Below are 24453 nucleotides of genomic sequence, written 5' to 3'. Positions count from 1 at the left end.
ACCCCAGACAGGAAGGATGTCCCCTCTCTGACCCCAGACAGGAAGGATGTACCCTCTCTGACCCCAGACAGGAAGGATGTCCCCTCTCTGACCCCAGACAGGAAGGATGTCCCCTCTGACCTCTGACCCCAGACAGGAAGGATGTCCCTCTCTGACCCCAGACAGGAAGGATGTCCCCTCTCTGACCCCAGACAGGAAGGATGTCCCCTCTCTGACCCCAGACAGGAAGGATGTCCCCTCTCTGACCCCAGACAGGAAGGATGTGACCCCCAGGAAGGATGTCTCTGACCCCAGACAGGAAGGATGTCCCCTCTCTGACCCCAGACAGGAAGGATGTCCCCTCTCTGACCCCAGACAGGAAGGATGTGACCCCCTCTCTGACCCCAGACAGGAAGGATGTCCCCCTGACCCCAGACTCTGACCCCAGAAAGGAAGGATGTCCCCTCTCTGACCCCAGACAGGAAGGATGTCCCCTCTCTGACCCCAGACAGGAAGGATGTCCCCTCTCTGACCCCAGACAGGAAGGATGTCCCCTCTCTGACCCCAGACAGGAAGGATGTCCCCTCTCTGACCCCAAACAGGAGGGATTAGACTGATCTGATCAGCTATGTGGTGCTCTTCAACATGGCCTAGTTGGCTTTGTGGGTGTGTGGGGGGATGTCCAGTCTGAATCTCTGGTATATTTAACCTCACTGCAGGGGAATGTCCAGTCTGAATCTCTGGTATATTTAACCTCACTGCAGGGGAATGTCCAGTCTGAATCTCTGGTATATTTAACCTCACTGCAGGGGAATGTCCAGTCTGAATCTCTGGTATATTTAACCTCACTGCAGGGGAATGTCCAGTCTGAATCTCTGGTATATTTAACCTCACTGCAGGGGAATGTCCAGTCTGAATCTCTGGTATATTTAACCTCACTGCAGGGGAATGTCCAGTCTGAATCTCTGGTATATTTAACCTCACTGCAGGGGAATGTCCAGTCTGAATCTCTGGTATATTTAACCTCACTGCAGGGGAATGTCCAGTCTGAATCTCTGGTATATTTAACCTCACTGCAGGGGAATGTCCAGTCTGAATCTCTGGTATATTTAACCTCACTGCAGGGGAATGTCCAGTCTGAATCTCTGGTATATTTAACCTCACTGCAGGGGATGTCCAGTCTGAATCTCTGGTATATTTAACCTCACTGCAGGGGAATGTCCAGTCTGAATCTCTGGTATATTTAACCTCACTGCAGGGGAATGTCCAGTCTGAATCTCTGGTATATTTAACCTCACTGCAGGGGAATGTCCAGTCTGAATCTCTGGTATATTTAACCTCACTGCAGGGGGAATGTCCAGTCTGAATCTCTGGTACATTTAACCTCACTGCAGGGGAATGTCCAGTCTGAATCTCTGGTATATTTAACCTCACTGCGGGGGAATGTCCAGTCTGAATCTCTGGTATATTTAACCTCACTGCAGGGGAATGTCCAGTCTGAATCTCTGGTATATTTAACCTCACTGCAGGGGAATGTCCAGTCTGAATCTCTGGTATATTTAACCTCACTGCAGGGGAATGTCCAGTCTGAATCTCTGGTATATTTAACCTCACTGCAGGGGAATGTCCAGTCTGAATCTCTGGTATATTTAACCTCACTGCAGGGGAATGTCCAGTCTGAATCTCTGGTATATTTAACCTCACTGCGTGTCTTCCTTCATATCACCATCAGGATGGGCTGCTGAGACAGACGGATTAACAACCTCAGAGGTCACATGGTGAGGGTCACGTGGTGATCTGATGTCACTAGGGATGACTGGTGGTTAAGGTGGCTAACACCAAAGACACCATCTCTAGCAGTCTGGAGTCTCACTAATGGGAATGAAGAACTGGGGGGTTTAAATCTTGGTCTATATTTTGTCTATATTTAGTTATATTGTAAGTGTTTATTAATACAGGATTCCCTGGTTAAATAGAGGTTGGTTCTAGCTTCATATTCAGTTATATTGTAAGTGTATATTTCAACAGGATTCCCTGGTTAAATAGAGGTTGGTTCTAGCTTCATATTTAGTTATATTGTAAGTGTATATTTCAACAGGATTCCCTGGTTAAATAGAGGTTGGTTCTAGCTTCATATTTAGTTATATTGTAAGTGTATATTTCAACAGGATTCCCTGGTTAAATAGAGGTTGGTTCGAGCTTCATATTCGGTTATATTGTAAGTGTTTATTAATACAGGATTCCCTGGTTAAATAGAGGTTGGTTCTAGCTTCATATTTAGCTATATTGTAAGTGTATATTTCAACAGGATTCCCTGGTTAAATAGAGGTTGGTTCTAGCTTCATATTTAGTTATATTGTAAGTGTTCATTTCATCAGGATTCCCTGGTTAAATAGAGGTTGGTTCTAGCTTCATATTTAGTTATATTGTAAGTGTATATTTCAACAGGATTCCCTGGTTAAATAGAGGTTGGTTCGAGCTTCATATTCGGTTATATTGTAAGTGTTTATTAATACAGGATTCCCTGGTTAAATAGAGGTTGGTTCTAGCTTCATATTTAGTTATATTGTAAGTGTATATTTCAACAGGATTCCCTGGTTAAATAGAGGTTGGTTCTAGCTTCATATTTAGCTATATTGTAAGTGTATATTTCAACAGGATTCCCTGGTTAAATAGAGGTTGGTTCTAGCTTCATATTTAGTTATATTGTAAGTGTTCATTTCAACAGGATTCCCTGGTTAAATAGAGGTTGGTTCTAGCTTCATATTCCCTTTCTATTTCTGACCCCCTCTCATCACAGATCAATGGTACCAAGGCTTTAACAGCCAGGTTAATATTACTGCGTAGTGGACCCAAATGGCATGGAGGAGATACAGAACAAGGGAAAATAGGGGGAAAGAATTAGAGAGAGGGAGATGGGGATTAGAGAGAGAGAGATGAAGAGAGGAAGGAACAGAAACAGAAAGGCATAATCCCTCCATCCTCTCCTCTCCTCTCCTCTCCTCTCCTCTCCTTTCCCCTCCTCTCCTTTCCCCTCCTGTCTCCTCCTCTCCTCTCCTTTCCCCTCCTGTCTCCTCCTCTCCTCTCCTTTCCCCTCCTGTCTCCTCCTCTCCTCTCCTTTCCCCTCCTGTCTCCTCCTCTCCTCTCCTTTCCCCTCCTGTCTCCTCCTCTCCTCTCCTCTCCTGTCTCCTCCTCTCCTCTCCTTTCCCCTCCTGTCTCCTCTCCTCCTCTCCTCTCCTTTCCCCTCCTGTCTCCTCCTCTCCTCTCCTTTCCCCTCCTCTCCTCTCCTTTCCCCTCCTGTCTCCTCCTCTCCTCTCCCCTCCTGTCTCCTCCTCTCCTCTCCCTTCCCCTCCAGTCTCCTCCTCTCCTCTCCCTTCCCCTCCAGTCTCCTCCTCTCCTCTCCCTTCCCCTCCTGTCTCCTCCTCTCCTCTCCTTTCCCCTCCTGTCTCCTTCTCTCCTCTCCTTTCCCCTCCTGTCTCCTCTCCTCCTCTCCTCTCCTTTCCCCTCCTGTCTCCTCCTCTCCTCTCCTTTCCCCTCCTCTCCTCTCCTTTCCCCTCCTGTCTCCTCCTCTCCTCTCCCCTCCTGTCTCCTCCTCTCCTCTCCCTTCCCCTCCAGTCTCCTCCTCTCCTCTCCCTTCCCCTCCAGTCTCCTCCTCTCCTCTCCTCTCCTGTCTCCTCCTCTCCTCTCCTTTCCCCTCCTGTCTCCTCCTCTCCTCTCCTTTCCCCTCCCGTCTCCTCCTCTCCTTTCCCCTCCTGTCTCCTCCTCTCCTCTCCTTTCCCCTCCTGTCTCCTCCTCTCCTCTCCTTTCCCCTCCTGTCTCCTCCTCTCCTCTCCATGACTCTTGTCTCCTCCTCTCCATCCCTCCTGTCTTGGCCTGTGTGCTGAGCTCTGAGGGTTGGTTAAGGCACAGAACACAGATTATAGAATGATGTGAGAAGCACAGGCTCATCTCATGAGCCTCCTTTCCCGCCTGTAGCCTGCTTTCCTGCCTGTAGCCTGCTTTCCTGTCTGTAGCCTGCTTTCCTGCCTGTAGCCTGTAGCCTGCTTTCCTGAATGTAACCTGCTTTCCTGTCTGTAGCCTGCTTTCCTGCCTGTAGCCTGTAGCCTGCTTTCCTGAATGTAACCTGCTTTCCTGCCTGGAGCCTGTAGCCTGCTTTCCTGCATGTAGCCTGCTTTTCTGCCTGTAGCCTGCTTTCCTGTCTGTAGCCTGCTTTCCTGCCTGTAGCCTGCTTTCCTGACTGTAACCTGCTTTCCTGCCTGTAGCCTGCTTTTCTGCATGTAGTCCGCTTTCCCACCTGTAGCCAGTAGCATGCTTCACTGTATGTAATGCCTGTAGCTTGAACACTCTGTAGCCTGTATAGCCTGCCTAATTGTGTGTGTGTGTGTGTGTGTGTGTGTGTGTGTGTGTGTGTGTGTGTGTGTGTGTGTGTGTGTGTGTGTGTGTGTGTGTGTGTTGTGTGTGTTGTGTGTGTTGTGTGTGTGTGTGTGTGTGTGTGTGTGTGTGTGTGTGTGTGTGTGTGTGTGTGTGTGTGTGTGTGTGTGTGTGTGTGTGTGTGTGTGTGCGTGCGTGACAGCTAGTGTGACCTGGTTTTATGCTGACTCACAATGTCAAAACTGACCACCCGGTCGGTTGTTGCCATGGCATCGTGGTTAGATTAGCAACCTGGCTAAATGTTAAATGCTAAAAACAATAGGCTACCAGATGGCAGAATATGATGAGTGGGGGATGCAGGTTCTCTCTGTTAATGTTCTGACAGATATAACCTACCACGGCCTGTTTAGAGCAAATCAAGACTTCATCACGTAGTAAAAGTTATATTTGACTGTGTTTGCTGTGTAATGTGGTTCCTTTCCCTGACTTTCAAATCAAATGTTAATGGTAACGTGCACATATTTTGCAGATGCTTATGTTTCTAGGGCTAACAGTACAGCAATACCGAGCATTACCAAACAATACACACAAATCCTTAAAACATTTAAAGAACGAAACCAAGAAATATCAGAACAAGCAATGTCCAGAATATGAATATATACAATGCATTCGGAAATAATTCAGACCCCTTGACTTTTTCCACATTTTGTTACGTTACAGCCTTATTCTAAAATGGATGGGGGGAAAGTGTTTTCCTCATCAATCTACACACAATAACCAACAATGACATCACAATACCCCATAATGACATCACAATAACCCATAATAACATCACAATAACCCATAATAACAAAGCGAAAACAGGGTTGTAGACATTTTTGCGTGTATTAAAAATGTAAAAAACTGAAATATCTTATTTTGGTGGTGACAACCTCTGCTGTGAGACTCGAAATTTTGCTCAGCTGCATCCTGTTCCCATTGATCATCCTTGAGATCTTTCAACCACTTGATTGGAGTCCACCTGTGGTTAAATTCAATTGATTGGTCATGATTTGGAAAGGCCCACACTAGTCTATAAAAGGTCCCAGAGTTGACAGTGCATGTCAGAGAAAAAACCAAGCCATGAGGTCGAAGGAGTAGTCTGTAGAGCTCCGAGGCATGATTTTGTCGAGGCACAGATCTGGAGCATTGAAGGTCCCCAAGAACCCAGTCGCCTCCATCATTCTTAAATGGAAGAAATTTGGAACCACTAAGACTCTTCCTAGAGATGGCCGCCCGACCAAACTGAGCAATCAGGGGACAAGGGCCTTGGTCAGGGAGGTGACCAAGAACCCAATGGTCACTCTGACAGAGCTCCAGAGTTCCTCTGAGGAGATGGGAGAACCTTCCAGAAGGACAACCATCTCTGCAGCACTCCACCAATCAGGCCTTTATGTTAGAGTGGCCAGATGGAAGCCACTCCTCAGTGAAAGGCATATGACAGCCCGCTTGGAGTTTGCCAAAAGACACCTAAAGGACTGTCAGACCTTGAGAAACAAGATTCTCTGGTCTGATGAAACCAAGTTTGAACTCTTTGGTCTGAATGCCAACCGTCACATCTGGAGGAAATCTGGCACCATCCCTATGGTGAAGCATGGTGGTGGCAGCATCATGTCTGGAGGACACCTGGCACCATCCCTACGGTGAAGCATGGTGGTGGCAGCATCATGTCTGGAGGACACCTGGCACCATCCCTACGGTGAAGCATGGTGGTGGCAGCATCATGTCTGGAGGACACCTGGCACCATCCCTACGGTGAAGCATGGTGGTGGCAGCATCATGTCTGGAGGACACCTGGCACCATCCCTACAGTGAAGCATGGTGGTGGCAGCATCATGCTGTGGGACAGCATCATGCTGTGGGGATGTTTTTCAGCGGCATGGACTGGGAGAATAGTCAGGATCAAGGGAAAGATGAACGGAACAAAGATCCTTGATGAAAACCTGCTTTCTGCTATCTCCTGAAGTCCACAATCAGCTCCTTTTGCTTTGTTGACGTTGAAGGAAAGGTTATTTTCCTGGCACCACTTCACCAGGGCCGTCCCCTCCTCGCTGTAGGCTGTCTCATCATTGTTGGTAATCAGGCCTACTACTGTCGTGTTGTCTGCAAACCTGATGATTGAGTTGGAGACGTGCGTGGCCACGCAGTCATGGGTGAACAGGAGTACAGGAGGGGCTGAGCACACACCCTTGTGGGGCCCTCGTGCTGAGGATCAGTGTAGCAAGTTCACAGGTTCATCAGTTTGGATTAACAGTCTGTACTAAATGTCTTTCCATTCATCCTGTTGTTGCTGCCCGGGGTGGAGAGAAAGGTAGGAAGAAGAAGAAGTGCCTGAGGCGGAGCGAGGGCGTCCCAGCCCAAAAACCCTTCCAAAATGTCCCCCATGCCACTGCCAGGGTTATTCATAGCCAAAGAAACTCTCAACGCCTTGCCAACCATCTGGTTTATCCACAAAATTATTCATTTTTACTTTGAATAATTTAAAAAATGGCATCTTTTTAATAATCAACATTTTTGAGAGGAGGAGGAAGAGAAGGAGGAGAAGGAGTAGGAGGAGGAAGAGGAGGAGGACACGCAGGCCAAGTTGAGAGATAAAGGACATACAGATACAGATGGACATGGAGCACGATTGGAGTTTCAAACCGACACAAAACACCTGATAGCTGAAATTCAGACTTCAGACACAAATGCGGATAACAGACCCTCACATCAGCGACCCAATTTGTGTTGACGCTAAAGTTGTGATTAAGTGTATTGACACTAAAGCCTACAGAATGTGGCCAATGATACGTGGTCGTGTGCATCTCATATCTAGACGCGGTGCTCAGGGCCTACCTGGCTTCCTCATCTCTGGCGATCAGAAGGCGCATTTGGTTGCTCGAGGACGCTGATCTCAGAACGTCTACTGCTCTGTTATAAAACAATAACAGAAAAACAAAAAAGTTAATGTCTTGACGACATCAACACAAATTTCACTGGTCTTTTTGGTATTTTTCCAATGAAGAGAGTTGTTGTTTTTTATTGTTGAACCTACCTTTCACTGGTGACCCCTAGTAAACTCTCCCCATTCACCTCCAAGATCTGGTCTCCCGCCTGGAGGTGTCCTGGTGAGGTGAGAGGTCAACACAAGGTCACAGATCAAACAGTGATGTCATCAAGGTGAGGCTGTATTAATCACATCATATGATGCCATCAGAATATGAAGTATAAGAGAGGTTGGTTAAGTGAAAATCCCGCTTGTACGATGAGTAACCTTGCCTCAGTCAAGAGTCCCGAAAACTTGTTTTGGCTCCCCAAACTATAGCTCAGCGGGCTAATGGTCTTGTGGCGGGCAGACGAACCAGAGTTCAGGGGGCACCTTTTACCTGGAATATCTAAGCATAACAAACCAGGGCCTGTGTTTACAAAGCCTCTCAGACTGGGAGAGCTCATCTAGGATCTGGTATCCACCTGTCTTATTCAATATTATCTAATAGGCAAAACTGATCTGAGATTTGCACTCCTAATCTGAGAGGCTTTGTGAATAGGCCCCAGGTATTTTAAATCTGATATAAATTACAGGAGCCCTATTGGCTGGTATCGTGTGAACACTAATCACGTCTCTACCAGACAAGGGAAAGTAAGAAGAGCACTTAAGGGGAGTATACAATCTGTAGACGGTATAGACTAAGAGTAAACAAAGAGATGAAAACTGTTGAGAGGGACCTTCCTGCACCTTCCTTGACCGCTGAAGGAGACTTGTTAATCAGTGATATGTCTCTATCTCTTTATCCCACCAGAACTGACCTTAGAACAAACAGTTAATCATCATTTGCAAATAAATTCATAAAAAATCCTACAATATGATTTTCTGGATTTTTTCTTCTTCTCATTTTGTCTGTCATAGTTGAAGTGTACCTATGATGAAAATTACAGGCCTCTCTCATCTTTTTAAGTGAGAGAACTTGCACAATTGGTGGCTGACTAAATACTTTTTTGCCCCACTGTATATAGTGCATTACTTTGACCAAAGCCCTCTATGTGCCCTTGTCCAAAGTAGTTCTCTACATAGTGAATAGGGTACCAAATCAGACACAACCCTAGAGGAGATTGTTTGGAAGTGGAGTAATTTAACGACCCTATATGATAAACACATGACCATCTCTTCCTTAGGGATAGCCTTATTGGGAGTGTGTCTAGCTAGGGCCTTTCTCTTTGGACCAGGCGATCTGTGTTCGCAGCCCACTAGAGACCTGGTCCTTCTCCCTCAGTTCATTACGATATGATATAACCAATCTGGGATCCCGACCCAGTAGAGACCTGGTCCTTCTCCCTCAGTTCATTACGATATGAAATAACCAATCTGAGATCCCGACCCACTAGAGACATGGTCCTTCTCCCTCAGTTCATTACGATATGATATAACCAATCTGGGATCCCGACCCACTAGAGACCTGGTCCTTCTCCCTCAGTTCATTACGATATGATATAACCAATCTGTGATCCCGACCCAGTAGAGACTTTGTCCTTCTCCCTCTGTTCATTACGATATGATATAACCAATCTGGGATCCCGACCCACTAGAGACCTGGTCCTTCTCCCTCAGTTCATTACGATATGATATAACCAATCTGGGATCCCGACCCACTAGAGACATGGTCCTTCTCCCTCAGTTCATTACGATATGATATAACCAATCTGGGATCCCGACCCACTAGAGACCTGGTCCTTCTCCCTCAGTTCATTACGATATGATATAACCAATCTGTGATCCCGACCCAGTAGAGACTTTGTCCTTCTCCCTCTGTTCATTACGATATGATATAACCAATCTGGGATCCCGACCCACTAGAGACCTGGTCCTTCTCCCTCAGTTCATTACGATATGATATAACCAATCTGGGATCCCGACCCACTAGAGACATGGTCCTTCTCCTTCAGTTCATTACGATATGATATAACCAATCTGGGATCCCGACCCACTAGAGACCTGGTCCTTCTCCCTCAGTTCATTACGATATGATATAACCAATCTGTGATCCCGACCCAGTAGAGACTTTGTCCTTCTCCCTCTGTTCATTACGATATGATATAACCAATCTGGGATCCCGACCCACTAGAGACATGGTCCTTCTCCTTCAGTTCATTACGATATGATATAACCAATCTGGGATCCCGACCCACTAGAGACCTGGTCCTTCTCCCTCAGTTCATTACGATATGATATAACCAATCTGTGATCCCGACCCAGTAGAGACTTTGTCCTTCTCCCTCTGTTCATTACGATATGATATAACCAATCTGGGATCCCGACCCACTAGAGACCTGGTCCTTCTCCCTCAGTTCATTACGATATGATATAACCAATCTGGGATCCCGACCCACTAGAGACATGGTCCTTCTCCCTCAGTTCATTACGATATGATATAACCAATCTGGGATCCCGACCCACTAGAGACCTGGTCCTTCTCCCTCAGTTCATTACGATATGATATAACCAATCTGTGATCCCGACCCAGTAGAGACATGGTCCTTCTCCCTCAGTTCATTACGATATGATATAACCAATCTGGGATCCCGACCCACTAGAGACATGGTCCTTCTCCCTCAGTTCATTACGATATGATATAACCAATCTGGGATCCCGACCCACTAGAGACATGGTCCTTCTCCCTCAGTTCATTACGATATGATATAACCAATCTGGGATCACGACCCACTAGAGACATGGTCCTTCTCCCTCAGTTCATTACGATATGATATAACCAATCTGGGATCCCGACCCACTAGAGACATGGTCCTTCTCCCTCAGTTCATTACGATATGATATAACCAATCTGGGATCACGACCCACTAGAGACATGGTCCTTCTCCCTCAGTCCATTATGATATGATATAACCAATCTGGGATCCCGACCCACTAGAGACATGGTCCTTCTCCCTCAGTTCATTACGATATGATATAACCAATCTGGGATCCCGACCCACTAGAGACATGGTCCTTCTCCCTCAGTTCATTACGATATGATATAACCAATCTGGGATCCCGACCCACTAGAGACATGGTCCTTCTCCCTCAGTTCATTATGATATGATATAACCAATCTGGGATCCCGACCCAGTAGAGACCTGGTCCTTCTCCCTCAGTTCATTATGATGTGATATAACCAATCTGGGATCCCGACCCACTAGAGACATGGTCCTTCTCCCTCAGTTCATTACGATATGATATAACCAATCTGGGATCCCGACCCACTAGAGACCTGGTCCTTCTCCCTCAGTTCATTACGATATGATATAACCAATCTGGGATCCCGACCCACTAGAGACATGGTCCTTCTCCCTCTGTTCATTACGATATGATATAACACAGAGTTGTGCAAACTGTACATCATAGCAATGCAGTTAGTTCCATTCACTACAGTAGGGATAGTAACAATGGTACATTTGATTAATTTAGTCAATTTCTGGAGCCCAAGGGACAAGTTACATAAGTCACTGGTCTAAAAGACTTGATGAGTTTATCTGATATGAGCTGTAGCAGAGAGCATGTTCTACATAACTTAATATTAAATAACCATGTTTTAACAGTCCAAATACCCAGACTTAGTAGGTCTTCTGGGTAGAAGAAAATAGAATGTTTTATAGTGCGTGAAATTTTTTGAAAAATGAGTTTGCTTTAAATGCTAGGATGTCGTACTCATTTAGACTTTTCATTTGGTAGAATTCACTGCACACTATTGAAGAAGATATTCGTCTTTCTAGACGCACGTGTGTCTGACAACAGCTGATAACAGATCTGTACTCATATAGACCTCTATACTGACACTGTAGTAAGTCTCCATAGTAACAGACTCTGTACTCATATAGACCTCTATACTGACACTGTAGTAAGTCTCCATAGTAACAGAGTCTGTACTCATATAGACCTCTATACTGACACTGTAGTAAGTCTCCATAGTAACAGAGTCTGTACTCATATAGACCTCTATACTGACACTGTAGTAAGTCTCCATAGTAACAGACTCTGTACTCATATAGACCTCTATACTGACACTGTAGTAAGTCTCCATAGTAACAGAGTCTGTACTCATATACACCTCTATACTGACACTGTAGTAAGTCTCCATAGTAACAGAGTCTGTACTCATATAGACACTCTATACTGACACTGTAGTAAGTCTCCATAGTAACAGTCTGTACTCATATAGACCTCTATACTGACACTGTAGTAAGTCTCCATAGTAACAGAGTCTGTACGCATATATACCTCTATACTGACACACTAGTAACTGTCTGTAAGTCTATACTAACATTGTAGTAAGTCTCCATAGTAACAGTCTGTACTCATGTAGACCTCTATACTGACACTGCAGTAAGTCTCCATAGTAACAGAGTCTGCACTCATATGCACCTCTATACTGACACTGTAGTAAGTCTCCATAGTAACAGAGTCTGTACTCATATACACCTCTATACTGACACTGTAGTAAGTCTCCATGGTAATAGAGTCTGTACTCATATAGACCTCTATACTGACACTGTAGTAAGTCTCCATAGTAACAGTCTGTACTCATATAGACCTCTATACTGACACTGTAGTAAGTCTCCATAGAAACAGTATGTACTCATGTAGACCTCTATACTGACACTGTAGTAAGTCTCCATAGCAACAGAGTCTGTACTCATATACACCTCTATACTGACACTGTAGTAAGTCTCCATGGTAACAGAGTGTACTCACATAGACCTCTATCTATACTGACACTGTAGTAAGTCTCCATAGTAACAGAGTCTGTACTCATATACACCTCTATACTGACACTGTAGTAAGTCTCCATGGTAATAGAGTCTGTACTCATATAGACCTCTATACTGACACTGTAGTAAGTCTCCATAGTAACAGTCTGTACTCATATACACCTCTATACTGACACTGTAGTAAGTCTCCATAGTAACAGTCTGTACTCATATACACCTCTATACTGACACTGTAGTAAGTCTCCATAGTAACAGTCTGTACTCATGTAGACCTCTATACTGACACTGTAGTAAGTCACCATAGTAACAGAGTCTGTACTCATATACACCTCTATACTGACACTGTAGTAGTCTCCATAGTAACAGAGTTTGTACTCATATAGACCTCTATACTGACACTGTAGTAAGTCACCATAGTAACAGAGTCTGTACTCATATAGACCTCTATACTGACACTGTAGTAAGTCACCATAGTAACAGAGTCTGTACTCATATAGACCTCTATACTGACACTGTAGTAAGTCTCCATAGTAACAGTCTGTACTCATATAGACCTCTATACTGACACTGTAGTAAGTCTCCATAGAAACAGAGTCTGTACTCATATAGACCTCTATACTGACACTGTAGTAAGTCTCCATAGTAACAGAGTGTACTCACATAGACCTCTATCTATACTGACACTGTAGTAAGTCTCCATAGTAACAGAGTCTGTACTCATATAGTCATATAGACCTCTATACTGACACTGTAGTAAGTCTCCATGGTAACAGTCTGTACTCATATAGACCTCTGTACTGACACTGCAGTAAGTCCCCATAGTAACAGAGTCTGTACTCATATACACCTCTATACTGACACTGTAGTAAGTCTCCATGGTAACAGAGTGTACTCACATAGACCTCTATCTATACTGACACTGCAGTAAGTCTCCATAGTAACAGAGTCTGCACTCATATGCACCTCTATACTGACACTGTAGTAAGTCTCCATAGTAACAGAGTCTGTACTCATATAGACCTCTATACTGACACTGTAGTAAGTCTCCATAGTAACAGAGTCTGTACTCATATAGACACTCTATACTGACACTGTAGTAAGTCTCCATAGTAACAGACTCTGTACTCATATAGACCTCTATACTGACACTGTAGTAAGTCTCCATAGTAACAGAGTCTGTACTCATATAGACCTCTATACTGACACTGTAGTAAGTCTCCATAGTAACAGAGTCTGTACTCATATAGACACTCTATACTGACACTGTAGTAAGTCTCCATAGTAACAGTCTGTACTCATATAGACCTCTATACTGACACTGTAGTAAGTCTCCATAGTAACAGTCTGTACTCATATAGACCTCTATACTGACACTGTAGTAAGTCTCCATAGTAACAGTGTCTGTACGCATATAGACCTCTATACTGACACTGTAGTAAGTCACCATAGTAACAGAGTCTGTACTCATGTAGACCTCTATACTGACACTGCAGTAAGTCTCCATAGTAACAGAGTCTGCACTCATATGCACCTCTATACTGACACTGTAGTAAGTCTCCATAGTAACAGAGTCTGTACTCATATACACCTCTATACTGACACTGTAGTAAGTCTCCATGGTAATAGAGTCTGTACTGATATAGACCTCTATACTGACACTGTAGTAAGTCTCCATAGTAACAGTCTGTACTCATATAGACCTCTATACTGACACTGTAGTAAGTCTCCATAGAAACAGTATGTACTCATGTAGACCTCTATACTGACACTGTAGTAAGTCTCCATAGTAACAGAGTCTGTACTCATATACACCTCTATACTGACACTGTAGTAAGTCTCCATAGTAACAGTCTGTACTCATGTAGACCTCTATACTGACACTGTAGTAAGTCACCATAGTAACAGAGTCTGTACTCATATACACCTCTATACTGACACTGTAGTAAGTCTCCATGGTAATAGAGTCTGTACTCATATAGACCTCTATACTGACACTGTAGTAAGTCTCCATAGTAACAGTCTGTACTCATATACACCTCTATACTGACACTGTAGTAAGTCTCCATAGTAACAGTCTGTACTCATATACACCTCTATACTGACACTGTAGTAAGTCTCCATAGTAACAGTCTGTACTCATGTAGACTATACTGACACTGTAGTAAGTCACCATAGTAACAGAGTCTGTACTCATATACACCTCTATACTGACACTGTAGTACGTCTCCATAGTAACAGAGTTTGTACTCATATAGACCTCTATACTGACACTGTAGTAAGTCACCATAGTAACAGAGTCTGTACTCATATAGACCTCTATACTGACACTGTAGTAAGTCACCATAGTAACAGAGTCTGTACTCATATAGACCTCTATACTGACACTGTAGTAAGTCTCCATAGTAACAGTCTGTACTCATATAGACCTCTATACTGACACTGTAGTAAGTCTCCATAGAAACAGAGTCTGTACTCATATAGACCTCTATACTGACACTGTAGTAAGTCTCCATAGTAACAGAGTGTACTCACATAGACCTCTATCTATACTGACACTGTAGTAAGTCTCCATAGTAACAGAGTCTGTACTCTATAGTCATATAGACCTCTATACTGACACTGTAGTAAGTCTCCATGGTAACAGTCTGTACTCATATAGACCTCTTACTGACACTGCAGTAAGTCCCCATAGTAACAGAGTCTGTACTCATATACACCTCTATACTGACACTGTAGTAAGTCTCCATGGTAACAGAGTGTACTCACATAGACCTCTATCTATACTGACACTGTAGTAAGTTCCATGGTAACAGAGGAAGACAGGAAGAGATCGAGACAGACATGTTTAATCCTACCCTTCAGAGGTATTAACACTGATAGTACTACGCACTGGGATGATGCTGGGCACACACACACACGTGAGCCACTTACACCACAGCCTGTACATATACATTAAGTGGTAGTTAGCTGTATTTCCTGAGGGCTATAGGTAGTAGTTAGCTGTATTTCCTGAGGGCTATTGGTAGTAGTTAGCTGTATTTCCTGAGGGCTATAGGTAGTAGTTAGCTGTATTTCCTGAGGGCTATAGGTAGTAGTTAGCTGTATTTCCTGAGGGCTATAGGTAGTAGTTAGCTGTATTTCCTGAGGGCTATAAATTGTAGTTAGCTGTATTTCCTGAGGGCTATAGGTAGTAGTTAGCTGTATTTCCTGAGGGCTATAAATTGTAGTTAGCTGTATTTCCTGAGGGCTATAGGTAGTAGTTAGCTGTATTTCCTGAGGGCTATAAGTAGTAGTTAGCTGTATTTCCTGAGGGCTATAGGTAGTAGTTAGCTGTATTTCCTGAGGGCTATAAATTGTAGTTAGCTGTATTTCCTGAGGGCTATAGGTAGTAGTTAGCTGTATTTCCTGAGGGCTATAGGTAGTAGTTAGCTGTATTTCCTGAGAGCTATAGGTAGTAGTTAGCTGTATTTCCTGAGGGCTATAGGTAGTAGTTAGCTGTATTTCCTGAGGGCTATAGGTAGTAGTTAGCTGTATTTCCTGAGGGCTATAGGTAGTAGTTAGCTGTATTTCCTGAGAGCTATAGGTAGTAGTTAGCTGTATTTCCTGAGGGCTATAGGTAGTAGTTAGCTGTATTTCCTGAGGGCTATAGGTAGTAGTTAGCTGTATTTCCTGAGGGCTATAGGTAGTAGTTAGCTGTATTTCCTGAGGGCTATAGGTAGTAGTTAGCTGTATTTCCTGAGGGCTATAGGTAGTAGTTAGCTGTATTTCCTGAGGGCTATAGGTAGTAGTTAGCTGTATTTCCTGAGGGCTATAGGTAGTAGTTAGCTGTATTTCCTGAGGGCTATAGGTAGTAGTTAGCTGTATTTCCTGAGGGCTATAGGTAGTAGTTAGCTATATTTCCTGAGGGCTATATGAGTTAAGCGAGCAATTAGAAGCTCAACTCACTCTGCCTAGATATGTTGTCCACTACAAGATCTTCCTTGGTTTCAATTGGTTTTATTTCAATAGAAAATGTATCTGCTGGAAGCGCTTGATGCTGTTTCCCGAAGCCTCTGCGCTCTGCCTACGAAAACATCATCTTCATTTTCCACCATATTGCTTTCCCCTATCCAGTCCTGTCAGATCTTCAATAGGGAGCGAACAAGAACAGGAAGAAAGACAAAATTCTGGAATGAAACATGGCCCAAGGTTGTGACCTCCGTAACCCTTCCGATAAATACTAGTTTATTCTAGGAACTCTCTGTTCCAGTGAAACCACTTCATTCCAAACCCTGTGTCCCAAATCGCACTGTATTCCCAATTTAGTGCACTACTTTTACCCACAGAGCACATAGGCTTCTGGTCAAAAGTAGTGCACTAAATATGGAATAGGGTGCCATTTGGGATGCAACCCTTTCTGACTTCTGAGTCTGATGGATTTTCCCAGGCCTTCATTCACAATAATGAGATTGCTCTTCTTGGGTCATTAGTGGGAAAGCTGTCCCAAATCACAGGGATCAAAGCAATTTAATCACACCATGTTTGGGTTGGAGCAGAGGCAGATTTCCCAGTAGTTATCTATGTCCTAAACTGGACCCTATTCCCTACATAGTGCACTATGTAGGGAATAGGGTGCCAGCTCTGGTCTAAAGTAGTGCACTATGTAGGGAATAGGGTGCCAGCTCTGGTCTAAAGTAGTGCACTATGTAGGGAATAGGGTGCCAGCTCTGGTCTAAAGTAGTGCACTATGTAGGGAATAGGGTGCCAGCTCTGGTCTAAAGTAGTGCACTATGTAGGGAATAGGGTGCCAGCTCTGGTCTAAAGTAGTGCACTATGTAGGTAATAGGGTGCCAGCTCTGGTCTAAAGTAGTGCACTATGTAGGGAATAGGGTGCCAGCTCTGGTCTAAAGTAGTGCACTATGTAGGTAATAGGGTGCCAGCTCTGGTCTAAAGTAGTGCACTATGTAGGGAATAGGGTGCCAGCTCTGGTCTAAAGTAGTGCACTATGTAGGGAATAGGGTGCCAGCTCTGGTCTAAAGTAGTGCACTATGTAGGGAATAGGGTGCCAGCTCTGGTCTAAAGTAGTGCACTATGTAGGGAATAGGGTGCCAGCTCTGGTCTAAAGTAGTGCACTATGTAGGGAATAGGGTGCCAGCTCTGGTCTAAAGTAGTGCACTATGTAGGGAGTAGGGTGCCATTTGAGATGCAGTACTTATCAGCGACTGTTGCTGCTCTTTTCTGCAATCCTTCATTTCAGGGACCAAGTAGAGAAACCACATCCAAAACACACAGACCAGAGCGGCCTGTCGGTTAGTGGACCCCAACACAGACCAGGGCCACAGACCAGAGCCACAGACCAGAGAGACCTGTCGGTTAGTGGACTGAAACACAGACCAGAGCGGCCTGTTGGTTAGTGGACTGAAACACAGACCAGAGCGGCCTGTTGGTTAGTGGACTGAAACACAGACCAGAGCCACAGACCAGAGCCACAGACCAGAGTGGCCTGTCAGTTAGTGGACTGAAACACAGACCAGACCAGAGTGGCCTGTCAGTTAGTGGACTGAAACACAGACCAGACCAGAGCGGCCTGTCGGTTAGTGGACTGAAACACAGACCAGAGCGGCCTGTTGGTTAGTGGACTGAAACACAGACCAGAGCCACAGACCAGAGCCACAGACCAGAGTGGCCTGTCAGTTAGTGGACTGAAACACAGACCAGACCAGAGCAGCCTGTCAGTTAGTGGACTGAAACACAGACCAGAGCCTCAGACCAGAGTGGCCTGTCAGTTAGTGGAATGAAACACAGACCAGACCAGCCTGTCAGTTAGTGGACTGAAACACAGACCAGAGCCACAGACCAGAGTGGCATGTCAGTTAGTGGACTGAAACACAGACCAGAGCCACAGACCAGAGTGGCCTGTCAGTTAGTGGACTGAAACACAGACCAGAGCCTCAGACCAGAGTGGCCTGTCAATTAGTGGACTGAAACACAGACCAGAGCCACAGACCAGAGTGGCCTGTCAGTTAGTGGACTGAAACACAGACCAGACCAGAGTGGCCTGTCGGTTAGTGGACTGAAACACAGACCAGAGCCACAGACCAGAGTGGCCTGTCAGTTAGTGGACTGAAACACAGACCAGACCAGAGTGGCCTGTCGGTTAGTGGACTGACACACAGACCAGAGCCACAGACCAGAGTGGCATGTCAGTTAGTGGACTGAAACACAGACCAGAGCCACAGACCAGAGTGGCCTGTCAGTTAGTGGACTGAAACACAGACCAGAGCCTCAGACCAGAGTGGCCTGTCAGTTAGTGGACTGAAACACAGACCAGAGCCACAGACCAGAGTGGCCTGTCGGTTAGTGGACTGAAACACAGACCAGAGCCACAGACCAGAGTGGCCTGTCAGTTAGTGGACTGAAACACAGACCAGAGCCACAGACCAGAGTGGCCTGTCAGTTAGTGGACTGAAACACAGACCAGAGCCACAGACCAGAGTGGCCTGTCAGTTAGTGGACTGAAACACAGACCAGAGCCACAGACCAGAGTGGCCTGTCAGTTAGTAGACTGAAACACAGACCAGAGCCACAGACCAGAGTGGCCTGTCAGTTAGTGGACTGAAACACAGACCAGAGCCACAGACCAGAGTGGCCTGTCAGTTAGTAGACTGAAACACAGACCAGAGCCACAGACCAGAGTGGCCTGTCAGTTAGTGGACTGAAACACAGACCAGAGCCTCAGACCAGAGTGGCCTGTCAGTTAGTAGACTGAAACACAGACCAGAGCCTCAGACCAGAGTGGCCTGTTGGTTAGTGGACTGAAACACAGACCAGACCAGAGCAGCCTGTCAGTTAGTGGACTGAAACACAGACCAGAGCCACAGACCAGAGTGGCCTGTCAGTTAGTGGACTGAAACACAGACCAGAGCCACAGACCAGAGTGGCCTGTCAGTTAGTGGACTGAAACACAGACCAGAGCCACAGACCAGAGTGGCCTGTCAGTTAGTGGACTGAAACACAGACCAGAGCCTCAGACCAGAGTGGCCTGTCAGTTAGTGGACTGAAACACAGACCAGAGCCTCAGACCAGAGTGGCCTGTCAGTTAGTGGACTGAAACACAGACCAGAGCAGCCTGTCGGTTAGTGGACTGAAACACAGACAGACCAGAGTGGCCTGTCGGTTAGTGGACTGAAACACAGACCAGAGCCACAGACCAGAGTGAGCCCTGTGGTTAGTGGACTGAAACACAGACCAGAGCCACAGACCAGAGTGGCCTGTCAGTTAGTAGACTGAAACACAGACCAGAGCCTCAGACCAGAGTGGCCTGTTGGTTAGTGGACTGAAACACAGACCAGAGAGCAGCCTGTCGGTTAGTGGACTGAAACACAGACCAGAGCCACAGACCAGAGTGGCCTGTCAGTTAGTGGACTGAAACACAGACCAGAGTGGCCTGTTGGTTAGTGGACTGAAACACAGACCAGAGCCTCAGACCAGAGTGGCCTGTCAGTTAGTGGACTGAAACACAGACCAGAGCCTCAGACCAGAGTGGCCTGTTGGTTAGTGGACTGAAACACAGACCAGAGCAGCCTGTCGGTTAGTGGACTGAAACACAGACCAGAGCAGCCTGTCGGTTAGTGGACTGAAACACAGACCAGAGCCACAGACCAGAGTGGCCTGGTGGTTAGTGGACTGAAACACAGACCAGAGCAGCCTGTCGGTGAGTGGACTGAAACACAGACCAATGATAAACAGTGATTTATAATGGAGGGATACTTCTACTGTCTGAATGATAAACAGTGATTTATAATGATTTATAACAAGTGCCATGGGATATTTTAATGACCTCAGAGAGTCAGGACACCTGTTTAACATCCCATCTGAAAGACAGCACCCTACACAGGGCAGTGTCCCCAATCACTGCCCTGGGGCATTGGGATATTTTTTAAACCAGAGGAGAGAGCCTCCTACTGGCCCTCCAACACCACTTCCAGCAGCACCTGGTCTCCTATCCATGGACTGACCAGAACCAACCCTGCTTATCTTCAGAAGCAAGCCAGCAGTGGTATGCAGGGTGGTATGCTGCTGGCAGTTAACCCACTGTTCTTAGGCCATCATTGTAAATAAGAATTTGTTCTTAACTGACTTGCCTGGTTAAATAAAGGTTCATTAAAAACAATAAAAACCTGTGTTACTGTTGCCATCCCCACCCATTCTCTTTCTGCATAGAAAGACACTTACCATCACTTGAAGCAAGGCCACCAGGTAAAATCCTTTTGACGTAGACTCCAAACTCCTCTCCCGTTAACTCCTTCATTCCTCCAATCACTTTGATCCCTGAGGGGGGAAATAACACCATAGAACAGAGGGCTGGTTAATAGTAGTCTATACATGTTTAATTACTGTCTGTCTGTCTGTCACTGGGTTAGTAATGACTCATAGAACAGAGGGCTGGTTAATAGTAGCCTATACATGTTTAACTACTGTCTGTCTGTCTGTCACTGGGTTAGTAATGACTCATAGAACAGAGGGCTGTTTAATAGTAGCCTATACATGTTTAACTACTGTCTGTCTGTCACTGGGTTAGTAATGACTCATAGAACAGAGGGCTGTTTAATAGTAGTCTATACATGTTTAACTACTGTCTGTCTGTCTGTCACTGGGTTAGTAATGACTCATAGAACAGAGGGCTGTTTAATAGTAGCCTATACATGTTTAACTACTGTCTGTCTGTCTGTCACTGGGTTAGTAATGACTCATAGAACAGAGGGCTGTTTAATAGTAGCCTATACATGTTTAACTACTGTCTGTCTGTCTGTCACTGGGTTAGTAATGACTCATAGAACAGAGGGCTGTTTAATAGTAGCCTATACATGTTTAACTACTGTCTGTCTGTCTGTCACTGGGTTAGTAATGACTCATAGAACAGAGGGCTGTTTAATAGTAGCCTATACATGTTTAACTACTGTCTGTCTGTCTGTCACTGGGTTAGTAATGACTCATAGAACAGAGGGCTGTTTAATAGTAGCCTATACATGTTTAACTACTGTCTGTCTGTCTGTCACTGGGTTAGTAATGACTCATAGAACAGAGGGCTGTTTAATAGTAGCCTATACATGTTTAACTACTGTCTGTCTGTCTGTCACTGGGTTAGTAATGACTCATAGAACAGAGGGCTGTTTAATAGTAGCCTATACATGTTTAACTACTGTCTGTCTGTCTGTCACTGGGTTAGTAATGACTCATAGAACAGAGGGCTGTTTAATAGTAGCCTATACATGTTTAACTACTGTCTGTCTGTCTGTCACTGGGTTAGTAATGACTCATAGAACAGAGGGCTGTTTAATAGTAGCCTATACATGTTTAACTACTGTCTGTCTGTCTGTCACTGGGTTAGTAATGACTCATAGAACAGAGGGCTGTTTAATAGTAGCCTATACATGTTTAACTACTGTCTGTCTGTCTGTCACTGGGTTAGTAATGACTCATAGAACAGAGGGCTGTTTAATAGTAGCCTATACATGTTTAACTACTGTCTGTCTGTCTGTCACTGGGTTAGTAATGACTCATAGAACAGAGGGCTGGTTAATAGTAGCCTATACATGTTTAACTACTGTCTGTCTGTCTGTCACTGGGTTAGTAATGACTCATAGAACAGAGGGCTGTTTAATAGTAGCCTATACATGTTTAACTACTGTCTGTCTGTCTGTCACTGGGTTAGTAATGACTCATAGAACAGAGGGCTGTTTAATAGTAGCCTATACATGTTTAACTACTGTCTGTCTGTCTGTCACTGGGTTAGTAATGACTCATAGAACAGAGGGCTGTTTAATAGTAGCCTATACATGTTTAACTACTGTCTGTCTGTCTGTCACTGGGTTAGTAATGACTCATAGAACAGAGGGCTGGTTAATAGTAGCCTATACATGTTTAACTACTGTCTGTCTGTCACTGGGTTAGTAATGACTCATAGAACAGAGGGCTGGTTAATAGTAGCCTATACATGTTTAACTACTGTCTGTCTGTCTGTCACTGGGTTAGTAATGACTCATAGAACAGAGGGCTGTTTAATAGTAGCCTATACATGTTTAACTACTGTCTGTCTGTCTGTCACTGGGTTAGTAATGACTCATAGAACAGAGGGCTGGTTAATAGTAGCCTATACATGTTTAACTACTGTCTGTCTGTCTGTCACTGGGTTAGTAATGACTCATAGAACAGAGGGCTGTTTAATAGTAGCCTATACATGTTTAACTACTGTCTGTCTGTCTGTCACTGGGTTAGTAATGACTCATAGAACAGAGGGCTGGTTAATAGTAGCCTATACATGTTTAACTACTGTCTGTCTGTCTGTCACTGGGTTAGTAATGACTCATAGAACAGAGGGCTGTTTAATAGTAGCCTATACATGTTTAACTACTGTCTGTCTGTCTGTCACTGGGTTAGTAATGACTCATAGAACAGAGGGCTGTTTAATAGTAGCCTATACATGTTTAACTACTGTCTGTCTGTCTGTCACTGGGTTAGTAATGACTCATAGAACAGAGGGCTGTTTAATAGTAGCCTATACATGTTTAACTACTGTCTGTCTGTCTGTCACTGGGTTAGTAATGACTCATAGAACAGAGGGCTGTTTAATAGTAGCCTATACATGTTTAACTACTGTCTGTCTGTCTGTCACTGGGTTAGTAATGACTCATAGAACAGAGGGCTGTTTAATAGTAGCCTATACATGTTTAACTACTGTCTGTCTGTCTGTCACTGGGTTAGTAATGACTCATAGAACAGAGGGCTGTTTAATAGTAGCCTATACATGTTTAACTACTGTCTGTCTGTCTGTCACTGGGTTAGTAATGACTCATAGAACAGAGGGCTGTTTAATAGTAGCCTATACATGTTTAACTACTGTCTGTCTGTCTGTCACTGGGTTAGTAATGACTCATAGAACAGAGGGCTGTTTAATAGTAGCCTATACATGTTTAACTACTGTCTGTCTGTCTGTCACTGGGTTAGTAATGACTCATAGAACAGAGGGCTGTTTAATAGTAGCCTATACATGTTTAACTACTGTCTGTCTGTCTGTCACTGGGTTAGTAATGACTCATAGAACAGAGGGCTGTTTAATAGTAGCCTATACATGTTTAACTACTGTCTGTCTGTCTGTCACTGGGTTAGTAATGACTCATAGAACAGAGGGCTGTTTAATAGTAGCCTATACATGTTTAACTACTGTCTGTCTGTCTGTCTGTCTGTCACTGGGTTAGTAATGACTCATAGAACAGAGGGCTGTTTAATAGTAGCCTATACATGTTTAACTACTGTCTGTCTGTCTGTCACTGGGTTAGTAATGACTCATAGAACAGAGGGCTGTTTAATAGTAGCCTATACATGTTTAACTACTGTCTGTCTGTCTGTCACTGGGTTAGTAATGACTCATAGAACAGAGGGCTGTTTAATAGTAGCCTATACATGTTTAACTACTGTCTGTCTGTCTGTCACTGGGTTAGTAATGACTCATAGAACAGAGGGCTGTTTAATAGTAGCCTATACATGTTTAACTACTGTCTGTCTGTCTGTCACTGGGTTAGTAATGACTCATAGAACAGAGGGCTGTTTAATAGTAGCCTATACATGTTTAACTACTGTCTGTCTGTCTGTCTGTCTGTCTGTCTGTCTGTCTGTCTGGTCTGTTAGTAATGACTCATAGAACAGAGGGCTGTTTAATAGTAGCCTATACATGTTTAACTACTGTCTGTCTGTCACTGGGTTAGTAATGACTCATAGAACAGAGGGCTGGTTAATAGTAGCCTATACATGTTTAACTACTGTCTGTCTGTCTGTCACTGGGTTAGTAATGACTCATAGAACAGAGGGCTGTTTAATAGTAGCCTATACATGTTTAACTACTGTCTGTCTGTCTGTCACTGGGTTAGTAATGACTCATAGAACAGAGGGCTGTTTAATAGTAGCCTATACATGTTTAACTACTGTCTGTCTGTCTGTCTGTCACTGGGTTAGTAATGACTCATAGAACAGAGGGCTGTTTAATAGTAGCCTATACATGTTTAACTACTGTCTGTCTGTCTGTCTGTCACTGGGTTAGTAATGACTCATAGAACAGAGGGCTGTTTAATAGTAGCCTATACATGTTTAACTACTGTCTGTCTGTCTGTCACTGGGTTAGTAATGACTCATAGAACAGAGGGCTGGTTAATAGTAGCCTATACATGTTTAACTACTGTCTGTCTGTCACTGGGTTAGTAATGACTCATAGAACAGAGGGCTGTTTAATAGTAGCCTATACATGTTTAACTACTGTCTGTCTGTCTGTCACTGGGTTAGTAATGACTC

The 24453-nt window shown here is 44.5% G+C and overlaps 1 protein-coding gene across 1 annotated transcript in view; it reads right to left on the bottom strand.

The window, feature by feature from the left end:
• Positions 1-24453, bottom strand: part of LOC127930371 (syntaxin-binding protein 4-like) — a 107055-nt gene that overhangs the window by 20141 nt on the left and 62461 nt on the right. The window contains exons 3-5 of the mRNA XM_052520044.1: positions 20344-20439; positions 7424-7493; positions 7225-7299 (exon numbers count right to left, since the gene is read on the bottom strand). Of these exons, the coding sequence (XP_052376004.1) occupies positions 7225-7299; positions 7424-7493; positions 20344-20439 (241 nt within the window). The remainder of the gene's footprint in view (positions 1-7224; positions 7300-7423; positions 7494-20343; positions 20440-24453) is intronic.

Source organism: Oncorhynchus keta, chromosome 5, assembly GCF_023373465.1.
Source record: "Oncorhynchus keta strain PuntledgeMale-10-30-2019 chromosome 5, Oket_V2, whole genome shotgun sequence".
Classification (NCBI taxonomy): domain Eukaryota; kingdom Metazoa; phylum Chordata; class Actinopteri; order Salmoniformes; family Salmonidae; genus Oncorhynchus; species Oncorhynchus keta.
Note: the sequence above shows the minus strand (reverse complement) of the source record. Positions and strands in the feature narration are given on the sequence as shown.